This window comes from Typopeltis vanoorti, chromosome 13 (genome assembly GCF_054136105.1).
Source record: "Typopeltis vanoorti isolate ZY-2024b chromosome 13, IOZ_Tvanoo_1.0, whole genome shotgun sequence".
Classification (NCBI taxonomy): domain Eukaryota; kingdom Metazoa; phylum Arthropoda; class Arachnida; order Uropygi; family Thelyphonidae; genus Typopeltis; species Typopeltis vanoorti.
Window position 1 is genome coordinate 120,881,813 of NC_143561.1, and position 19,254 is coordinate 120,901,066.

The following is a 19,254-nucleotide window of genomic DNA, read 5'->3' on the forward strand; positions in this document are numbered from 1 at the left end:
AACAGTAGCTGAGATTATTGCAGATAACATTATACACCATTAAAATATGTTATGGTTTGTTTTGTAAATCAGAACTATGCGAGAATGCAAACTATAGTCACTGAAGTGACTAGAATTATAAATAAACAAGACAATATAGAGGAAACACCGAACTCTAATAAGTACCTTCTCGATTTTTTATAAAATTATTCCATGAAAGTAAAATTTTTCTTTACTAAAGTTCTTAGAAAATAAAAAAATGTCATCTAAGCATAATTAGATGAAATAAAAAAAGATTTAATTTGCCTTTTGTTTTTCTAGGCTGGTACAAGATTTATGTGCAATAATTAACTGTAACCATTTTCTATTATACCTTTTCCCTGTTCTGCCATTTACAACAACCTATAATTATAAGATAAAAGGACAAGAAATATAAATGTATATTTAGTCTATATCCCTATTTAAAAATGCAGCTACATTGCATATACTGTAAAAAATAAATAAAATAAATTACATGCTGCTTAGTAGTGCTGGCTTTGAGACACAGCTATGAACATGAGTTAATCTTGTTGAGCCTTCTGAACACGAAGAATAATCATATCCCTTATTTTCCTGTCCACATTTTGATGGACAAGAAAAACATGTCATTGCCTGTAGGGAGGTTGATGTAGCAGTTACAATCATTGCTTGTGTTTAGTTTTTGGCTGTTTAAAAAGAAAAAAGTAGTACTCAAATATATTTAATTTTTAACATGATTCATTCGTGTCGAACGTTTTTCGCTTGGTTATACTATAAATTAAAGATATACCAAGAAATTATATACGTGGTTTAATCCATTATTCAAATGTAAGCAAACAAAGTTTGCACCTGAAGTATCTTCAGGACTGGGGCAACTCGTGGCAAAGGTGATATGACTTCACATCACTTGCCTTAGTATCCCATATATATCGCATATCTTGTCTCCGGGTCTTGTTCCCACTGATGAGATCTCAATAAAGGTTGAAACCAGTCTGGGTAGTGACCCTTCCCATAATGCATAGCATTATACATGTCCACAAGGAGATGTGCTTTGTATTATGAGATACTAAGGCAAATGATGTGAAGTCATTACCTTTGCCACAAGTTGCACCAGTCCTTAAGATACTTCAGGTGCAAACTTTGTTTGCTTACACTTGGATAATGGATTAAACCAAGTGTATAATTTCTTAGTATCTTTAATTTATGATTCATTCTTATTTATCTATTTTACTTTGCGAAAATCCTCACATTTTTAGTTACCACAAAAATTACTTAGGAGAGTGCAACTTGCAGCATCTGAGCTATTACTACTACTGACACTAGTTGAAAGCCATTTAGTTGTGTGGGGACCCCCTCTCCTCTTTGAATTTTGAATAATCTGTCAAGAAACAAGTTTGTGTTTATTGAAAAAGAAAAAAAAAATTGCACATTTTGTGTTAATGATAAAAGCAGGATCTCTGTACTTTGTCATACATTTAACTTTGTACGTGACATCACAAGTCATGGTATTAGAATGATAATTGAGCCTAAAATTTGCTCTAGATTCTTTATCCAACCTCTCAAGAACTCCTACATGTATGAATAAGCAGGATGAGGAAGGAAAGTTTACATTGAATTATGTTAAATCAAAATAACTGTATAGAGATACATTCGATTTTTCTAATCCTTGTGAGTTGTGTGTGTGTGTGTGTGTGTGTGTGTGTGTGTGTGTATATGTATACATATATATATATATATATATATATATATATATATATATATATAAGCAGAAACAATCTCTCTTGAACCTGACTAGGAGAGTGAATAAGCATAGTTTCTTCACTGAAGATCATTCTGAATGAAAATATCTTTTTTGTTACGATACTGCAGAAGTTGGGTAACCTAGATTAATATAAAGCTAGAAAAAGACCATAGAATGAACATAGAAATGCCATTGTGAGTAAAAACACTACTTACTAACAAAATAATATGTAGGTGGTGGTGGTGGGGGGGGGGTGATGTATGTTACATAATATAGTTAGTTTCACCTCAAGAGGATGGGAAATATTTTATTAAAATAATCCATTCAAAAGGCACAGCTGTTTTTAATATGAGGAACATCAGCTTTCACATTATATAAATGTGAGATCTCTTAAGTTTTGGGATCACCAATTCAGATATTGTTTTAAAGTAAATCAAATTATATGCTGGAAAGAAGAAAAAAAAAACAACAAAACACACACACAAACTTCTCCAGTCTGTTCTTGAAAGAGATACTCTGCTACCAAACCATTGCCCTATTGTTCTCACTTCACTACTGCTCGCAAAATTAATGGAAAATATCATTAATGATCAACTCCTGCACTATGTGAAGATTCAGCAATTAGTCATGACCAGTGTGAACTCTGCCTCTCTTGCCCAAAGTAGATTCCTTACTAACCTTGTCCAGCTTTGAACACAGGCCATGGGCAAGTTTGGAGAAATTTGTATGGTTGCTCTCAGTATTCCCAAGTCATTTTTACAAATATGGCATTATGGTCTTCTGACTAAGCTGCAATCTTATGGTTCTCATTCCTACGCATTCCAGCTTTCTCTTTGGTAATTACTGTATATCATGATGGATGGTTTGCTTTCCTCATATTTTTTTCATCATCACAGAAGTCTGCTTTTGCCTACATGCTTCTTCCTATACTTCAGATCCCTCAAATGTTCTATTTCATTGCCCCACTGAACTGGTAACTGCCGTTCCTATATTTTCATCTAATATATACAAGACAGCTGCTTATCAGCATCCACCTGTAGTTCATCTTCAAACTCATAGAACCAACTGCCCATTCTCTTCCTTCATTTTGTTTTCCTCTTCTTTAGAGTAGTCTTCTCATATCATTTTGTCAGTTGAATGCAATCCCCACTTTGTCCTACATACTACTATCATATTATAGGTCTTGAGGTCTCTCATGCATGAAATCAACATGATTGCTGTTTTCTGTGCTAAGTTATAAACATAAATTTATGAGATATATTCTTGACTCTCCACTTACATGGAGACTAGTTTTTCATGATTGGACAAATCTCTGATTCCTAGTGTTAATCCCTTAACTACCAATTAAAAATCAGAAAGTGGTCATTTTTCTGCCAATTTTTTGGGCGAGGGTGATTTGCTGGAAACGAAATAGCTGATACACGCCGTTGGCAACTTTTCTCGACTGAAAGGAAATAGGCACAAGATTGTCTAGCATCTATATTCGGTTGTATTTATATGTGAAACCAAAATTAAATCAATTTTGGTGCAATAAATAAAAGACGTGTCACAGACGTCTTTGTATGTTAAGAGGTTAATAGTTTGGAAGTAAAGTGATGTCTTGAGCAAAATGCTAAAGATTTCATTTTACCTCGGAACAAGCAAACCTAATTGCTTGAATGTCGAGGATGTGATACTGTGATATACGTTTAATTCCAAGTCTTAAAATTTTTGGTTAATTTAATTATTTTCCATAGTATTCTCTAGAAATTATGGCATGTGTTATTGTTGAATTTTATGCTTTGTGTGATATTCGAAACTAAAGAAAAAATTTTTTTTCAATTTTTATGACCTTGTTTATTGGCATTTTCTGCTTGATGATAATAACAGCCATGATTTTTTTTTAGCACAAACTCAGAAATTAACCAGACTTTTTTTTAATATCACACCTGCATTATGGAAGGCCGCAGACTCAGTGCCACTTGTGGTTAAGGGTTAAGAGAGAAGAAATCTGTTGACATGCTTCTTGAAAGGTTGAAAGAATTAGTTTTTGAAAAAGACAGAATGAGAGAGGCTGTTCCAAAAAACAAATAGATGTAACAGAGTAGAAGTTGATTTCATATGTTTCACGCCTGACGATGAATGGATGTTGACCAGCAGCTGCTTGTGTTCTGTAAGAACACAAGCAGCTCTTGGTCAAGGAGGAGGAATGGCGGTAGCTAGTTCAGCAGAATATTGTCTGTGAAATATATCTCTTGAAGAGAATAAAGGAGGAAGAAACTAAATGTCAGAGAGATTGGACATCTCTCTCTCTCTCTATGTGTGTATGTGCATGCATGCTTCCTCTTGTAATTGGTGGTGGTGGGCCAGTTATGAAGATGACTGGCTGGAGGTTATTTTGACTTTAATGGTACAGACCCACATATCTTTATCCTGATCAAGACCTTATACAGCAGAATCATAACCTGTTTGCTTCTTCATGTCAAGATCTTTCTTATTATTGCTATAAAGCATTGTGACACATCATCTGTAAACAGCTACATATCATCACTAAAACTTTCCTGCTACCATTAACACACAAGTTAATAATGATCCTGAAACAGACTGCGACACGCTAGTAATATTCCTCTTTCAGAATAATGTTCCTCACACACAGTTTTTGGTGATAGCTATTAGACTACCTTTGCCTATCCAGTTCTGTAATATATTATCTAATCATTCTCATTCTAGTTCAGTTATCAGTTGCTCAAAATCGTGTACCACTTTATATGCATTTCTCTTATCTGTCTTTTGTACTTGTAATGTGTTATCAGCCCATTTTTGGATTCTATGTCTTGCCAATCTCTCTAGCATTCAAACCACAACTCAGACACACATATTGACTTAAATTTAGAGTATTAGTCTTTATCATGCCTTTTGTGAAGAGGTACTTTTTTTCCATCTCTTCGTTCCTTTGGGACTTGTTATATTGCAAGACATTAAACTGGTATTCTGAGGATGATACTAACTCCTCCAGAATATTTCCTTGCCAAGTAAAGTAACCTGAATCCATAGTAAATTTGAATAATTTACAATGTATGCAGTAAAGTAATTAATAAAATAGAAAAGAATAATCCTTAGTCCACCCATTTACACTCTTTCTTTAAGTGGTATTTATATAAAAAAATTTCAGCATTTTGCAGCATATCTCCAGTTTTGATATCAAGCTTAATGCTGTTCTCCTGTCTTACATCTGATTTTATATCAAACCATCTTGTACTTACCTCCTTATCTGCTGATTTACAACTTAAATATATACGTTTACGGAAAAGTCGTCTCCAGCATTTTGCTCCCTTGTAGATAATGAGTGGGTTACAAAATAAGTTGCTTCAAGAAGTCAAAAATCTACAATCGGGTCTCCAACCCCAGCGACTTGACAGATTTCGAAAAGTGTGCCATGCAAGCCTTCCAACAAGAATTTCCTAGTATTGTAAAATACTGGTTGTTTTTTTCATCTTTCCCAAAGCGTTTGGCGAAAGGTGCAGAATGAAGGTTTAAAAGCCTGATACGAACAAGACCAAGAATTTGCTCGTTGGATTCGAATGATTCTGGCATTGGCATTTATTCCTCCTGCTAACGTTATTCAAGTATTTGAAGATTTAGTTGAAGCTGATGACTTCCCCATTGAAGCTATGGTGATTGCAAACTACTTTGAAGATACATATATTGGAAGAAGACAACAGAGAGGCCAACAATTACACATTTTTACCATCGAATTTGTGGAATGTTTACACACGAACATTGAATGATCAGTAACGTACCAACAACGCCGTGGAGGGGTGGCACAGGGGATTTCAGGAAACTTATGCTACTTTATTCCCAAATATTTACCGATTCATTGATTCTTTAAAGAACAACAAGGGCTGCACAATTTCGAAATTACACAACTAATTGCCAGTAATTCAGGCAACCAAAGAAACAAGCAGTATGCTGCAATTTCTGCTAGAATCAAAACAATAGTCCAAGATTTTCAAAATCGTAACGTAATTGATTACCTTAGAGGCATTGCATACAACTTCGAGTTTTAAACAATAATAATGTGCATTTATTCTATTAAAACAAAATAAATTAGGATTATTAAAAAATTAGGTGTATTATTTACATTTTTGTAGCTTACTCATTATCTACAAGGGGTGGAATGCTGGTGGCAACTTGCAGTAAATTAATTAATAAAATTAGAAAAGAAAAATCCTTAGTCCACCCATAATATTAAATGTACTACAGATTTATATTCTTTCTGTAAGTGGTATTTATATAAAAAAATTTCAGCATTTTTACAGAATATCTCCAGTTTTGATATCAAGCTTAATGCTACTTTATAATATGATCCGTATAAGTGATGAATAACAGTGAAGATAAAGATGTTCTCCTGTCTTACATCTGATTTTATATCAAACCATCTTGTACTTACCTCCTTATCTGCTGATTTACAACTTAAATGTACTCTGTGTATCATGAAGTATAACATCCATTTTACACCATGATTCTGACAACTCCTGTTTGGTTTAAACCCAGTTTGTTCTCCATTCTTTGTCTTGGACGATATTGCTTAGCGAGTACGTTTGCATAAATATTCCCCAGAATACTCACTAGGAAAATTCTTTCATACAAATTACTTTGTTTCTCTTGATGGATATTATGAGAGCTCTACTCCAATTATCTAGTATTCAGCCTTCTAATTATATTTTCTGAATTACGCAGTACAACCACAGTGAAACTTGTGCCTTATCAGTGCCTATGGGTTCATTGTCCATTGGTGTTTAATGCAAATTTAAGTGCTTTCTGTCATTCCTTTCTGTACATTGTCAGGTTACTCAACTTTTGCAAACTCTCTCAACACCACTTTACATTATCTACCCACTCTCATCTTAGCTCTTCTGTGCAGACATTTATTTTATGAAACATGAAGGTTTTGATCTTTCTGCTGTTATCCATCTTGCAGATAAGTCCAGGAAGTTTCCTTTTACTTATTTTTATTAGAATATTTTATGCCAGCTGGGGGCATCGCCTGGTTAAACAAGGTCCCTGTTGTTTTCACCAGGGAACCAGAGCAAACAGCAGAAAGTTAGCTACTGGAACAATGCCTAAAACACGCTCCAACTGAACATCACCAGAGTGCAAGATCGGTACTGTCAACATGAGAAGCCTGAGTGGTAAAGAAATGGAGCTAACTGAAGTATTGGATAAGTACCAGATCGACATAATAGAGATGACTGAAACAAAAAAGACAAAAAACTGGTGAGCTCTTTTTGAGCAGTAAATTCAAAATATTATATTCTGGTAATGACAATCAAGGAAAAGGAGTAGCCATAGTATTCAACACTAAATACAAGGTTAATCTTCTTGAATGGTTGGCAGTCTCAAGTAGAGTGATGTGGGCAAATCAGAATAGGGAACTGAACAATGAGACTTATTTGTGCCTATGGTCCCACAAAAGGCTCAACTAAGATAGAAGTGGAGGAATATTTTGATGCTTTAGAAAAAGCAACTAATACAATGAAAAAGGAAAAGTTGGTCATTGTTGGGGATCTAAATAGCAGAGTAGGAAATGATTGTCAGGCATCCAAAAATATTTCGGGAAAATTTGGAAAAAAAAAGGGCAATGCTAATAATACTGGCAAATAACTGTTGAATTTCTGCTCAGGACATGGACTGGTTATTACTAACACAATGTTCCAACATAAATATGTGCACAAATTCACATGGAAGAAGAAGCAAAGAATGAGGAAAAGTCTCATTGACTATGTTATTGTTGATAGTGATGCTTTCTCTCTAGTGTAGGACACCAGAATGTACAGAGGATTTGAAATCGGAAGTGATCGCCATTTAGTCTTGAGCAGGATAAAATTGAATTTCATCTTGAAAAGAAGAACATGTAAGAAAGTTTTAAAGTGAATAAAAGTAGCGCAACTCTCAGATGTGAACTGTAGACTAAAATACACAAACATTATTCAAGAAAAATTAATGCATTTGAGACAGGAACCAAAACTTGGAGCTTCATTGGCAAGTCCTGAAAAAAAAACACGGATTGATTCAGTCAGAGGCTTGTGCCTTGAGATTGCAAGGATAGAAAAATCAGAACTCCATGTGGACACAGGAAGTTAAAAAGGCAGTGAAGGAAAAGAAGAAAGCATATCAAATATTCCTGGCAAATAAATTAGCTTGTGATCTTCGAGAATACAGAGACAACAAAGTAGCAGGAGACTTTGGTGAGAACATAGAAAATAAATATCAAGAAGTGGCAAGATATTCTGGAGGTTGATGAAGAAGCTCAGAAATGGAGGAAAGAGTGCTGTAAAAAGAATTAGAGATGATAACGGTGATATGACAACTGGAGAAAAAGATATTCTTGATGTATGGAGTAATTGCTTAGAAAAATTGCTAAATGAATCAAGCAGTAGTAATCGTGCAGTGTTAATAATTAAAAAAAAAAAAAAAAAAAAAAAACCTCTCCACAGGCATGCAGCCAGTAATACATATCCATACTTGAACTAGAAAAAGACATAAAAAGCTTGAAATGTGGAAATACAGCAGGGTTAGATGATATTTGACCAGAAATACTCAAGGAGGTATAAGTCTTACAGTGACTGCGTACTTCAGAAGGCGGTGACGAATTCCAGATGACTTTAGTAGAGCTGTCATGGTACATATATATAAAAAGTGAAATAAAACTGAATGTCAAGTTTTATTGACATTCAGTTTATACAGAGATATTTCACTACTGAGTGTTCTTGGTAAGATTTATTAAGTATACTGGAGAAATGGTTGAAAAGGATTGTGGAAGAGAAGAGAAGCTTGGTGAAGAACAAGCTGAATTCAGACCAATTAGAGGCTGTCAGAATCAGATTTTCACTTTACGACAGATAGTTGAGAAATCAGGGGAATATAACAAAGATCTGTATTTAAGTTTTGTCGATCTGGAAAAGGCATATGGCAAAGTGCCAAGAGAGAAGATATTCAGTACGCTACATTTATATGGTGTCAATGGGACATTATATCAAGCAATGCTTAGTCTTGATTTGTAAGTCAGCAGTTAGAATTGAAGGAAGTACAGGAAGATAGTTTAATATTAAATCTGGTGTGAGACAAGGATGTACATTATCCCATCTGTTATTCATTATCTATATGGATCACATTATGAAGGAATGTTGTATTAAACCTGATATCAAAATTGGTATGTTTATGTCAGCTCCTTGCTTTATGCAGATGATGTTATACTTCTAAATAAATCTGCTGCAAGTCCGCAAGATTCCCTGACTAAATTGAATAATTTTTATAATAGATATGGTATGAAGGTCAGCAATAACAAAACAAAGACAATGAAAATAGGCAGAAACGTTATAACTATCAACTGCATTGTGAATGGAGAACCTATAGAACAAGTAAAACATTTCAGCTACTTAGGCACGAATTTTACCAAAGATGGTAAATTAAATATGGAAATAGACAGCTGAATCAACAAAGCTGGTATGGTAGGAAGTCAACTGAATAAATTTATATGGAATAAGAGAGAAATTAGATAAAACACTAAATTTAGCTGTATACAAGACAGTGTTCAAACCAATTTTAACTTAAGGATATGAGAGCTAGGTTATAAATAAAACACTTGACCGAAGACTGGAGACTACAGATATGTGAGCGCTCAGAAAGATTAGGGATGTGAACATATAGCATCAAAGGCAATATCATATTAAAAATGAGGATATTAGAAAAGAATTTGACATTGTTATCAAGGAATGTGTTAGCAGAGCTAATATCAGGTGGTTTGGTCACTTAAACAAAATGGGAGAGGAAAGATTAGCAAAAGAAGTGTTCTCTGCCTGGTTGGCAGGAACCAGAGGAAGATCAAGATATAGGTAGATTGATACGGTAAAATATGCCTTAGAAGATAGAAATATAAGATCTGATGGGGATCTTGACAGGTAACAGACTGATTTGGAGGAAAATTATACATAGGAAGTTAGTAATAATGTAAATTCTTCATGTAGTACTATCATATCCTGTACACCCCTTGATGGTACATATCATGAATTAGATGATGCTGATCATCTCAACACCACCTCTTTACTTCATCTACTCACTCTCATCTAGGCTCTTCTGTGCAGACATTATTTTACGAAACATGAAGGTTTTGAGGGTTACATGGTGATCAGCATTCATTTCAAAAATTTTATGGAATTTACAACCGTATTAAAAAAAACTTTTATTATCTCAATGTTTCGATCTTCACATCAAGATCATCATCTGGAGCATAGATAATATACAGGACAAGCTGAGTTACATCATTAACTGTAAGCTAGAGAAACAATGATTTGATCACATGTTATTCTACTGGCATGACCTCTGGTGGAAAAAAAAAATTACATCAAGCTAAATTCTATTTTACAATGACAGGAATAAACATTATTTTGGATGGTTTTCTTTCAGAAACAATTGGTGTTCTATTTTTAGTATTACAATTCTTATTTTTGATTTACAATACTAGATTTTCTACAGTCCTGTTTATAGTTGTTCTTGGTGAGGAAGGTCGAATATATACCTTCCATATGTTTGGGATTTTTAGACCATCGTTGTTCAGATTGGGGTGGTTGATAATAATCTCGCAGCCTTCCTTGAATTTCCATTCATACCATGTTCTAGTGTAATGTAGACAGCTGGTGGTTTTCCAGTTAATTCTGTGTAAGGTATTCGGGGCATGATCAGAAAGGCCAGCTTTCCTATATATGGTATGTTGCAAGTACAATAAATCTGGTATACTCCAGGGTGAGCTAGTGGAGGGAGTGGGTCTTTGGATGAGTTGAGTAAGCTTTTTAATTTTGCAGGAGGTTTAAAGGTGGCTTTGAGGTTGTACTTTTGTAGTACTTTGTTTATCTTGTCTGATATTCCTTTAATGTAGGGAATGGTTATAATTTCAAAGGTGGCTTTGAGGTTGTACTTTTGTAGTACTTTGTTTATCTTGTCTGATATTCCTTTAATGTAGGGAATGGTTATAATTTCACTGTAGTCTGGTTTGTCTTTGTTTTTTATTGTGGTTTTGTAGAGAATTTTGTTAATAGTGTTTTGGCTGTATCCGTTTTTTTGTAAGTTATTACTGATAATTTTAAATTCATCTTACAGTGCCTGTTCACTGGAACAGATTGTCTGAGCTCTGTTTTTCAGCATGTTGGTGACACCTAGTTTTTGTGTTGGGTGGTAGTAGGAGTTTATGTGTATATATTGTCTCATATTTGTCGGTTTTCGGTAAAACAGTGAAGGAAAGATTACCCGAGGGAAGACGTGTGACAAGTGTATCTAGAAACAGAAGTGTGTTGTGTTTTTCAATTTCAATTGTGAACTGTTTGTGTTGTTTGTTTAGGTGACTAAGGAATGTGTCTAATGTCCGGCAGCCATGGGACCAGATCGCGAAAACATTGGCAATGTATCTAAGCCAGACTTTAGGGTTTAGAAGGGAGGAATCTAGGGCAAGTTGCTCAAAATGCTCCATGTAAAAGTTAGTAATGGGGGGGGGGGATAATGGTGAGCCCATGGCTGTGCCTTCTTTTTGTAAGTAGAAGGCGTTTTGCCATACAAAATAACCTGATCGTAATACATGCGCAAAAAGCGCCATGATATCTGGAGGGAATTTGTTCTGTAGGAGAAGGACTGCCCTCTTTACGAATCTCCCAATCAATGACACAATCCTTCTCCTACAGAACAAATTCCCTCCAGATATCACGCCGCTTTTTGCGCATGTATTACGGTCGGGTTATTTTGTATGGCAAAACACCTTCTACTCAAAAAGAAGGCACAGCCATGGGCTTGCCATTATCCCTCCCATTGCTAACTTTTACATGGAACATTTTGAGCAACTTGCCCTAGATTCCTCTCCTCTAAACCCTAAAGTCTGGCTTAGATACGTTGACGATGTTTTTGTAATCTGGTCCCATGGCCACCAGACATTAGACACATTCTTTAGCCACCTAAACAAACAACACAAACGCATACAGTTCAAAATTGAAAAACACAACACACTTCAGTTTCTGATACACTTGTCACACGTCTTCCCTCGGGTAATCTTTCCTTCACTGTTTACCGAAAACCGACAAATATGGGACAATATATACACATAAACTCCTACTACCACCCAACACAAAACCTAGGTGTCACCACCATGCTGAAAAACAGAGCTCAGACGATCTGTTCCAGTGAACAGGCACTGTAAGACGAATTTAAAATTATCAATAATAACTTACAAAAAAACGGATACAGCCAAAACACTATTAACAAAATTCTCTACAAAATCACAATAAAAAACAAAGACAAACCAGACTACAGTAAAATTATAACCATTCCCTACATTAAAGGAATATCAGACAGAATAAACAGAGTACTACAAAAGTACAACCTCAAAGCCACCTTTAAACCTCCTGCAAAAATAAAAAGCTTACTCAACTCATCCAAAGACCCACTCCCTCCACTAGCTCACCCTGGAGTATACCGGCTTTATTGTACTTGCAACATACCATATATAGGAGAAACAGGACGCACCGTTCCTATTAGACAAAAAGAACATAAATGACACATTAAATATAATAATTATGGTGAAGCTGGCCTTTCTGATCATGCCCCGAATACCTTACACAGAATTGACTGTAAAACCACCAGCTGTCTACATTACACTAGAACATGGTATGAATGGAAATTCAAGGAAGCCTGTGAGATTATCGACCACCCCAATCTAAACAATAATGCTGGTCTAAAAATCCCAAACATATGGAAGGTATATATTTGACCTTCCTCACCAAGAACAACTATAAACAGGACTGTAGAAAATCTAGTATTGTAAATCAAAAATAAGAATTGTAATACTAAAAATAGAACACCAATTGTTTCTGAAAGAAAACCATCCAAAAGAGTGTTTATTCCTGTCATTGTAAAATAGAATTTAGCTTGATGTAATTTTTTGTTCTCCCACCAGAGGTCATGCCAGTAGAATAACGTGATCAAATGATTGTTTCTCTAGCTTCCAGTTAATGATGTAACTCAGCTTGTCCTGTATATTTATGTATACTCCAGATGATGATCTTGATGTGAAGATCGAAACGTCGGGATAATAAAAGTTTTTTTAATATGGTTGTAAATTCCATAAAATTTTTAAAATGAATGAAGGTTTTGAGCATTCCGCTGTTATCCATCTTGCCAAGAAGTTTCTTTTAATCATTTTCTGCAGTTCTCTTTCCAATTTATTATTTTTTTTGCACAATTATTTTTTCTGTCTTATTGATTCACCAGTAATTGTATTGTGGAATTTTGTTAACATTTATGTTCTTTGTCTCTTGCAGATTCAAAAAGTTGTAATAGCTTTAGGAGATTACATGAGTGCTCAATGTCATGCCTGTATAGGAGGCACAAATGTAAGAGAAGATATGAGAAAGCTAGAGACAGGAGTTCATGTTGTTGTAGGGACCCCTGGACGAGTATTTGACATGATAAATAGGAATGCACTCAGTAAGTTATTTATTATTATTATTTATTATTTTTTTGGTGGAGTGATGATATAAAAAAAATAATTTATGCATTGGAAGTATTCCCAAGTTATTCTGTTTTGAATTTTTAAAGTATTCACACATAAACATTTTGGAAATAGGACTTGGGTTATGTAGGTATGGATGGTGCAGTGTTCTGTAGCGCAAAGCGACTTACTGTGATGAGTCCTTGGATTCCATGGAGGTGCCGTATAATAATAATTCTGGCATACAGTAGTTAAATGTTTGGCATTTTTTTTAAAATCATTTTTAAGTGTGCCATCTCGGAATGCATAAGCAATATTAGTGTTTACTTGACATCATACAAAAAATTATGGAATGCTGATTGAAACAAGTAAGTAATTTTAAAGTTGATGAATGTAAAGAGTTGTACATATAGGTAGAGTAAAATTGCTGGAATATGATCGCAGATGTCTGAGGTGTGTGTTTAATGCATTGTAATCTGTGTTCTCTTTTATGGGTATAACCATGGGTTGTAAAGATGAAGTTACCGAGTGGCAAAAGACTGCCATTGTTTTTGGCCAAGAGGTAGTGAAGTTTGTTAGTGTGTCTGAATCGACAGTCAGTTGGACCCATTTACAGTGAAAGAAGTATGAAAGCTATCATTGTAGGTGGGGCAACATGATAGATGATGACAAATCAGGAATGCAGGAGTTGGGGGACTACTAGCAACAGCTGAACGTTTCCAGACTTGTCAAGAACTGCTTCAGCAGTATAATGCTTGGACTTATTAAACCAGTTTCAGAACCAACACTGTGGGGAGAACTGCATGGGTTAGGCATTTTTAGTTGTGTTGCCCAGATACATCCTAAGTTAAGAACTGTCCAGAAGAAAAATCACTTTGCTTGGGCAAAATAGCATAGTCACTGAACTGTTGATCAGTGGAGACAAGGGTTGTATTTCAAGTGTGGAGTTAGCCCATTCGTTGAGATGTCCAATCACATAAAATCCATGGATTATCTGACACTTTTTTTAAATAACGAAGTATTGCCACTATTTGTCCAGTTTTTGGAACAAGGACACATAGTGGATCCCAAGCTTCAAGTCGATAACTCTCATGTCCATCGAGCTAAAATTGTGCTAGATTGGTTTGCAGAGTATGAGAAAGACGTTCCACATCTCAGTGGAACGTCTTTCTCATACTCTGCAAACCCGATCTGAATGTGATTGAAATAACTCCATGTTAAGGAATAAAGCTTGCTCTCCATAAGTTTTTGTCCGGTGTGTTTACATTTGTCTCCTTACGTGATTTATGTAACAGGAATGCTCTGAGGTGGTTCATGAAGAAATTTAGTACTTCTATCTACCCTGCATTCAGTAGGTAAATCTGAAACTAGCATCAGTGTTTTATGTGTAGATATAATCTGTTATAGGAACATTCAGATGGTAATGATGATGATGCCCTTTGATTCAAAAGATCTAATTTTGATTCCCACCTGAGACGCAGAAAACCTTTTATGGGCCTTTTGAAAAGCCAAAGGTGAGTGAGTCAGTCTTATAAGGAGATAACAAGGTTTTCCTTCTGATAATATGGGCTTCTTATTCCACAAAACAGACAAACCAGCAGATAGAAGCAATTGACAGACAGCAAAGGATACAGATGGGATTAGTATGCTTTCATAGTTTTAATTAGATTATTATGGAGACAAGTCATCCAATTATAACAGGCTGATACACCTATCATAGTAAGTGGATAATGAGATGCAACATAACATGTTATTTGTTGAACAATAGAGTAATAAATTGTAATTGAGCATTGATCATAAAATTAATGACCAGAAGTGTGTTAAGTAAGTTGAAATAATGATTGCTATCTTACTAAGATAAATATTTTGTAGGATACCTGAATTTGGGTTATAGACAATACGCAATTTGTGGATCACATTTCTATGACATTTCCAATGTGTGAGATCACGAAACTTAACACAACAGTGCTGTGTGTGTGTGTTGGAGGGGGGGGGGTCAAAGCAAAAGCAGGAATCTATTAAAGCTTCTTCAAAGGCTGATGATTATGTATTCACCTAGAAAGAAAAATAGCTTGTGGAGTGTTGTAAAGAACAAAGGTATGAGGAAGAGGATGAGAAGTTATTTTAATATCAATTCACACACACAGTGCCAGCGCCTAGTATTTTTCTTGTGTGTGTGATTAATGTTCGGCACCTTTTCAAAAAAGTTTTTTTTGAATAAAGTGTGAATAAAACGAACAGGAAATGAAAAACAAATGAAAACCGCTTTACAGTATAATGTTACCTACGGATTAGTCCTGCTTATGCAAATTTTTTTAACACAGAACTGAACAATTAATCATAAGTTGATTTATAATACATCAAAAAAGAACTATTTTAGGTATATTTTCATAAATTTTAATCAAAAATTACAGTGATATAATCGGGTCCAGGATACAATTTCAGAATTTATTTGTTTGTTTCCGGGAAGATCTGAAGGGGCCCGAATGGAAGATGACGTACATTCGTAATTATATGTACCATTCATTGTTTGTTTAAATTCTTATCTCATATTTTTCGACAACTTTTAGGCACCTTTTCTTCTGTGGCACCTGTGTATATTGCACACTTCACACTTCACACACTTCACACACACACACACACACACACACACACACACACACACACACACACACACACACACACACACACACACACACACACACACACACACACACACACACACACACACACACACACACACACAGAGAGAGAGAGAGAGAGAGAGAGAGAGAGAGAGACTGCAAGGCATTCGAGTAACTAAATGCAGTGTGGGCTATATAAGTTTTGAATTGATGTATTTGGAGCTGGGTAAAAGATAAAGGAAAGCCTGAAATGTGGAATGGCAGCAGGAGTAGATGATATTCGACCAGAAATGCTCAAGTATGGAGGTAGAAAAGTCTTACAGTGACTGAAGGCCTGAACAGAGGGACGAATTCCAGATGATTGGAGTAGAGCTCTCATAGTACCCATATATATAAAAAGGGAAATGAAACTGAATGTGAGAATTACAGAGGCATTTTTCTACTGAGTGTTCCTGGTAAGATATATATAAGTATACTTGAGAAACGGTTGAGAAGGATTGTGGAAGAACTTGGTGAAGAACAAGCTGGATTCAGGCCAAATAAAGGTTGTCATGATCAGATTTTACGACAGATAGTTGAGAACTCATGGAAATATAACAAAGATATCTGTATTCAAGTTTTGTAGATCTGGAAAAGGCGTATAACAAGGTGCCAAGAGAGAAGCTATTCAAAACTCTACAGTTGTATGGTGTCAATGGGACATTAACTCAAGCAATACTTTGTCTTTCTCTGTCTCAAAACAAAGCTTGTATGGTAGGAAGTCAACTGAATAAATTTATATGGAATAAGAAAGAAATTAGCCAAAACACTAAATTAGCTGTATACAAGACAATATTCAAGCCAATTTTAACTTATGGATCTGGGAGCTGAGTCAGAACTAAAACACTTGACCAAAGACTAGAGACCACAGATATGAGAGTCCTGAGAAAGATTCGGGGCATGAACAGATGGCATCAATAGCAATTTCATATTAAAAACGAGGATATTAGGAAAGAACTTGCCACTGTCAACATCCAGGAATGTGTTATCAGAGCTAATCTCAGGTGGTATGGTCACTTAAACAGAATGGGAGAGGAAAGATTAGCAAAATAAGTGTTCTCTGCCAGGTTGGCAGGGAAAAGGCCAAGATATAGGTGGATTGATACAGTAAAAAGTGCCTTAGAAGATAGAAATATAAGATTTGATAATGTTGGAGTCTTGACAAGTGACAGAATGATTTGGAGGAAAATTGTAGATAGTGTTGTGTCCCAATTTATCATTTTTATTCTATCTAATAATTTCCGCTTATCTATGTTCTACTATTATCTATGCTCTAATATCACCAAAATTTTTACTAATATCTAAGTTATTTCTCCCCTTAGTATCCCTAATATTTGTATTATGCTGCGCCCTTTGGGACATTTAGTTTAAGATATTATATTCAAAAACCAGGAGAAAGAACTAAAATATGTCAGAAAGTGTAACTATGTTGCAGTCGTGACTCTTTATCTCGTTTCTTAACACATTAAGAAACCCTTTTATATTTGCTCTCCTAACGGCACCCTCTTTAACTTCTTTTCTCCACCGCCTTCTTGATTTTACTTCGCCGACCAATTAGGGTGACGTTTTTCTGCCAAACGTCCTTTGGTCGGTGAGCCAGTAACGATGTCTCAATCCGGGAATCGGCCCTGAGTGATTGTCTGTTGTTTTTCTTTTGCTAGCCTCTAACTTAATCCCCTTTCCAAAATTTCTCTATGAATTTACTTAATATTTTAATCTCTAGCCTCTCACATACCATCTCATGACTAATCCTTTTCTGTCTTATTTAGTTAAATTTTCTCTCTTATATCATATCACAACATTAATATATTCTTTCTTTTTTGTTAGTTAATTTAACAAACACCTTTATATTTTATATAATTTATTGGATACAAGAATATTTCCTTTTCTTTTAAATAATTCATCTATTATCTTTTATGCAGGGTTTTTAATTTATTTATTCTTCATGTTACACCATGATAGCTGAGAATTCTACATTCTCAGGATATCAGGTGTAACAATAGGAAGTTGGTAATGATGTAAATTTTTCATGTGGTACTATCATATCCTGTACACCCCTTGAGGATATATATCAGGAATTTGACGATGATGATAAAAGATGAAGAATTAAGTAAATTTAAATCTTCATCTTTTATCCAGCATAGGGCCTCAACTACAGTTCTGTTGTCTTGGTTTCCATAGCAAAGCACTTTTTAAGCCCTTTATCTCACCTGGTGACCTAGGCTTGGGACTGGCATGATGTGGCATAGCTGCATCATGGCTGATTTAATACATGATTAGTGTGATCTATTTTGTATATTGTATTTACTAGAATATAACTCGCCCTTGCGTATACCTCGCACCCCTAATTTTACTTCACGAAAAAAGAAATTAAAAACTTTCGCATATAGTTCGCACAGCAGTTTCAAATATTTTGGAATTCATTGAAGAGGATCAGCATGTCAACTCAACAATCATCAGCTTGCTTTTATCATTGAGTTGCGTGATGTTTTTTTTAATACTGCACCTATCATATGTATAATGTTGGAAGAAACCATTAGAGGAAATGTTGGGAGTGAGGGCATTGACTTCTTCTCGATCTTGTATTGCATGGGGTGGATTAAGGTTAAGGTTTTAATCATTAGAACTGTTGTACAACTGGATTTTGAGAGCTTTGGGCATGATTTCACCAGAAATTATTAATTTAATTACAGAAGCTTTGTCTTTAAAAGATTCAAATATATCACGTGAAGGTGAGTGGGCAAGCACGTAAAAAAAAACGTTGATACTTAACATTTAAATTTATTCATTTTATAAATGTGAGCAATTACAAATTATAATGAATACTTAGGATTTAATTATAAACATCAATTTAGTTTTTTTCTGAAAAACTTTAGTTTCCAAAAATTCCGTTTACATATCTCGCACTACGATTTTTTTCACTTTAATTTTGTGTTGGAGGGCGATTTATATTTGACTAAATACAGTAATTTGGACATGATAGTGACTTGCTCCATTTTCTTGTGGCATCAATCTACATCTATGCCATCAATGTATTTTTAGTATCTTGTTTTTTTACTAAATAGTTTAAGGAAATTGCAACGTAAATTAGGATATACATTAAAATAAATTTTAATACACTTCCAATATTTCGGCAACGTCACGTTGCCATTTTCACAGGAACTTAAGAACAAGACACATGCACATAGGCACAACAAACAGTAAACAAAGTATTAAAATTTATTTTAATGTATATCCTAGTTTATGTTGTAATTTCCTTAAACTATTTAGTGAAAATGCATAACCAACGTCTAAGCCTTTCCATAAGAATTTTAGTAACTTGATTTTTTCTCAAAGACAGAAAT

General features: G+C 34.8%; 1 protein-coding gene across 1 annotated transcript in view; it reads left to right on the top strand.

Moving 5' to 3' along the window:
* The window catches only part of LOC150100505 (eukaryotic initiation factor 4A-I-like), a 177,895-nt gene that overhangs the window by 88,102 nt on the left and 70,539 nt on the right, over positions 1-19,254 (top strand). Inside the window, exon 5 of the mRNA XM_090403231.1 lies at positions 13,078-13,243. Within this exon, the coding sequence (XP_090259357.1) occupies positions 13,078-13,243 (166 nt within the window). The remainder of the gene's footprint in view (positions 1-13,077; positions 13,244-19,254) is intronic.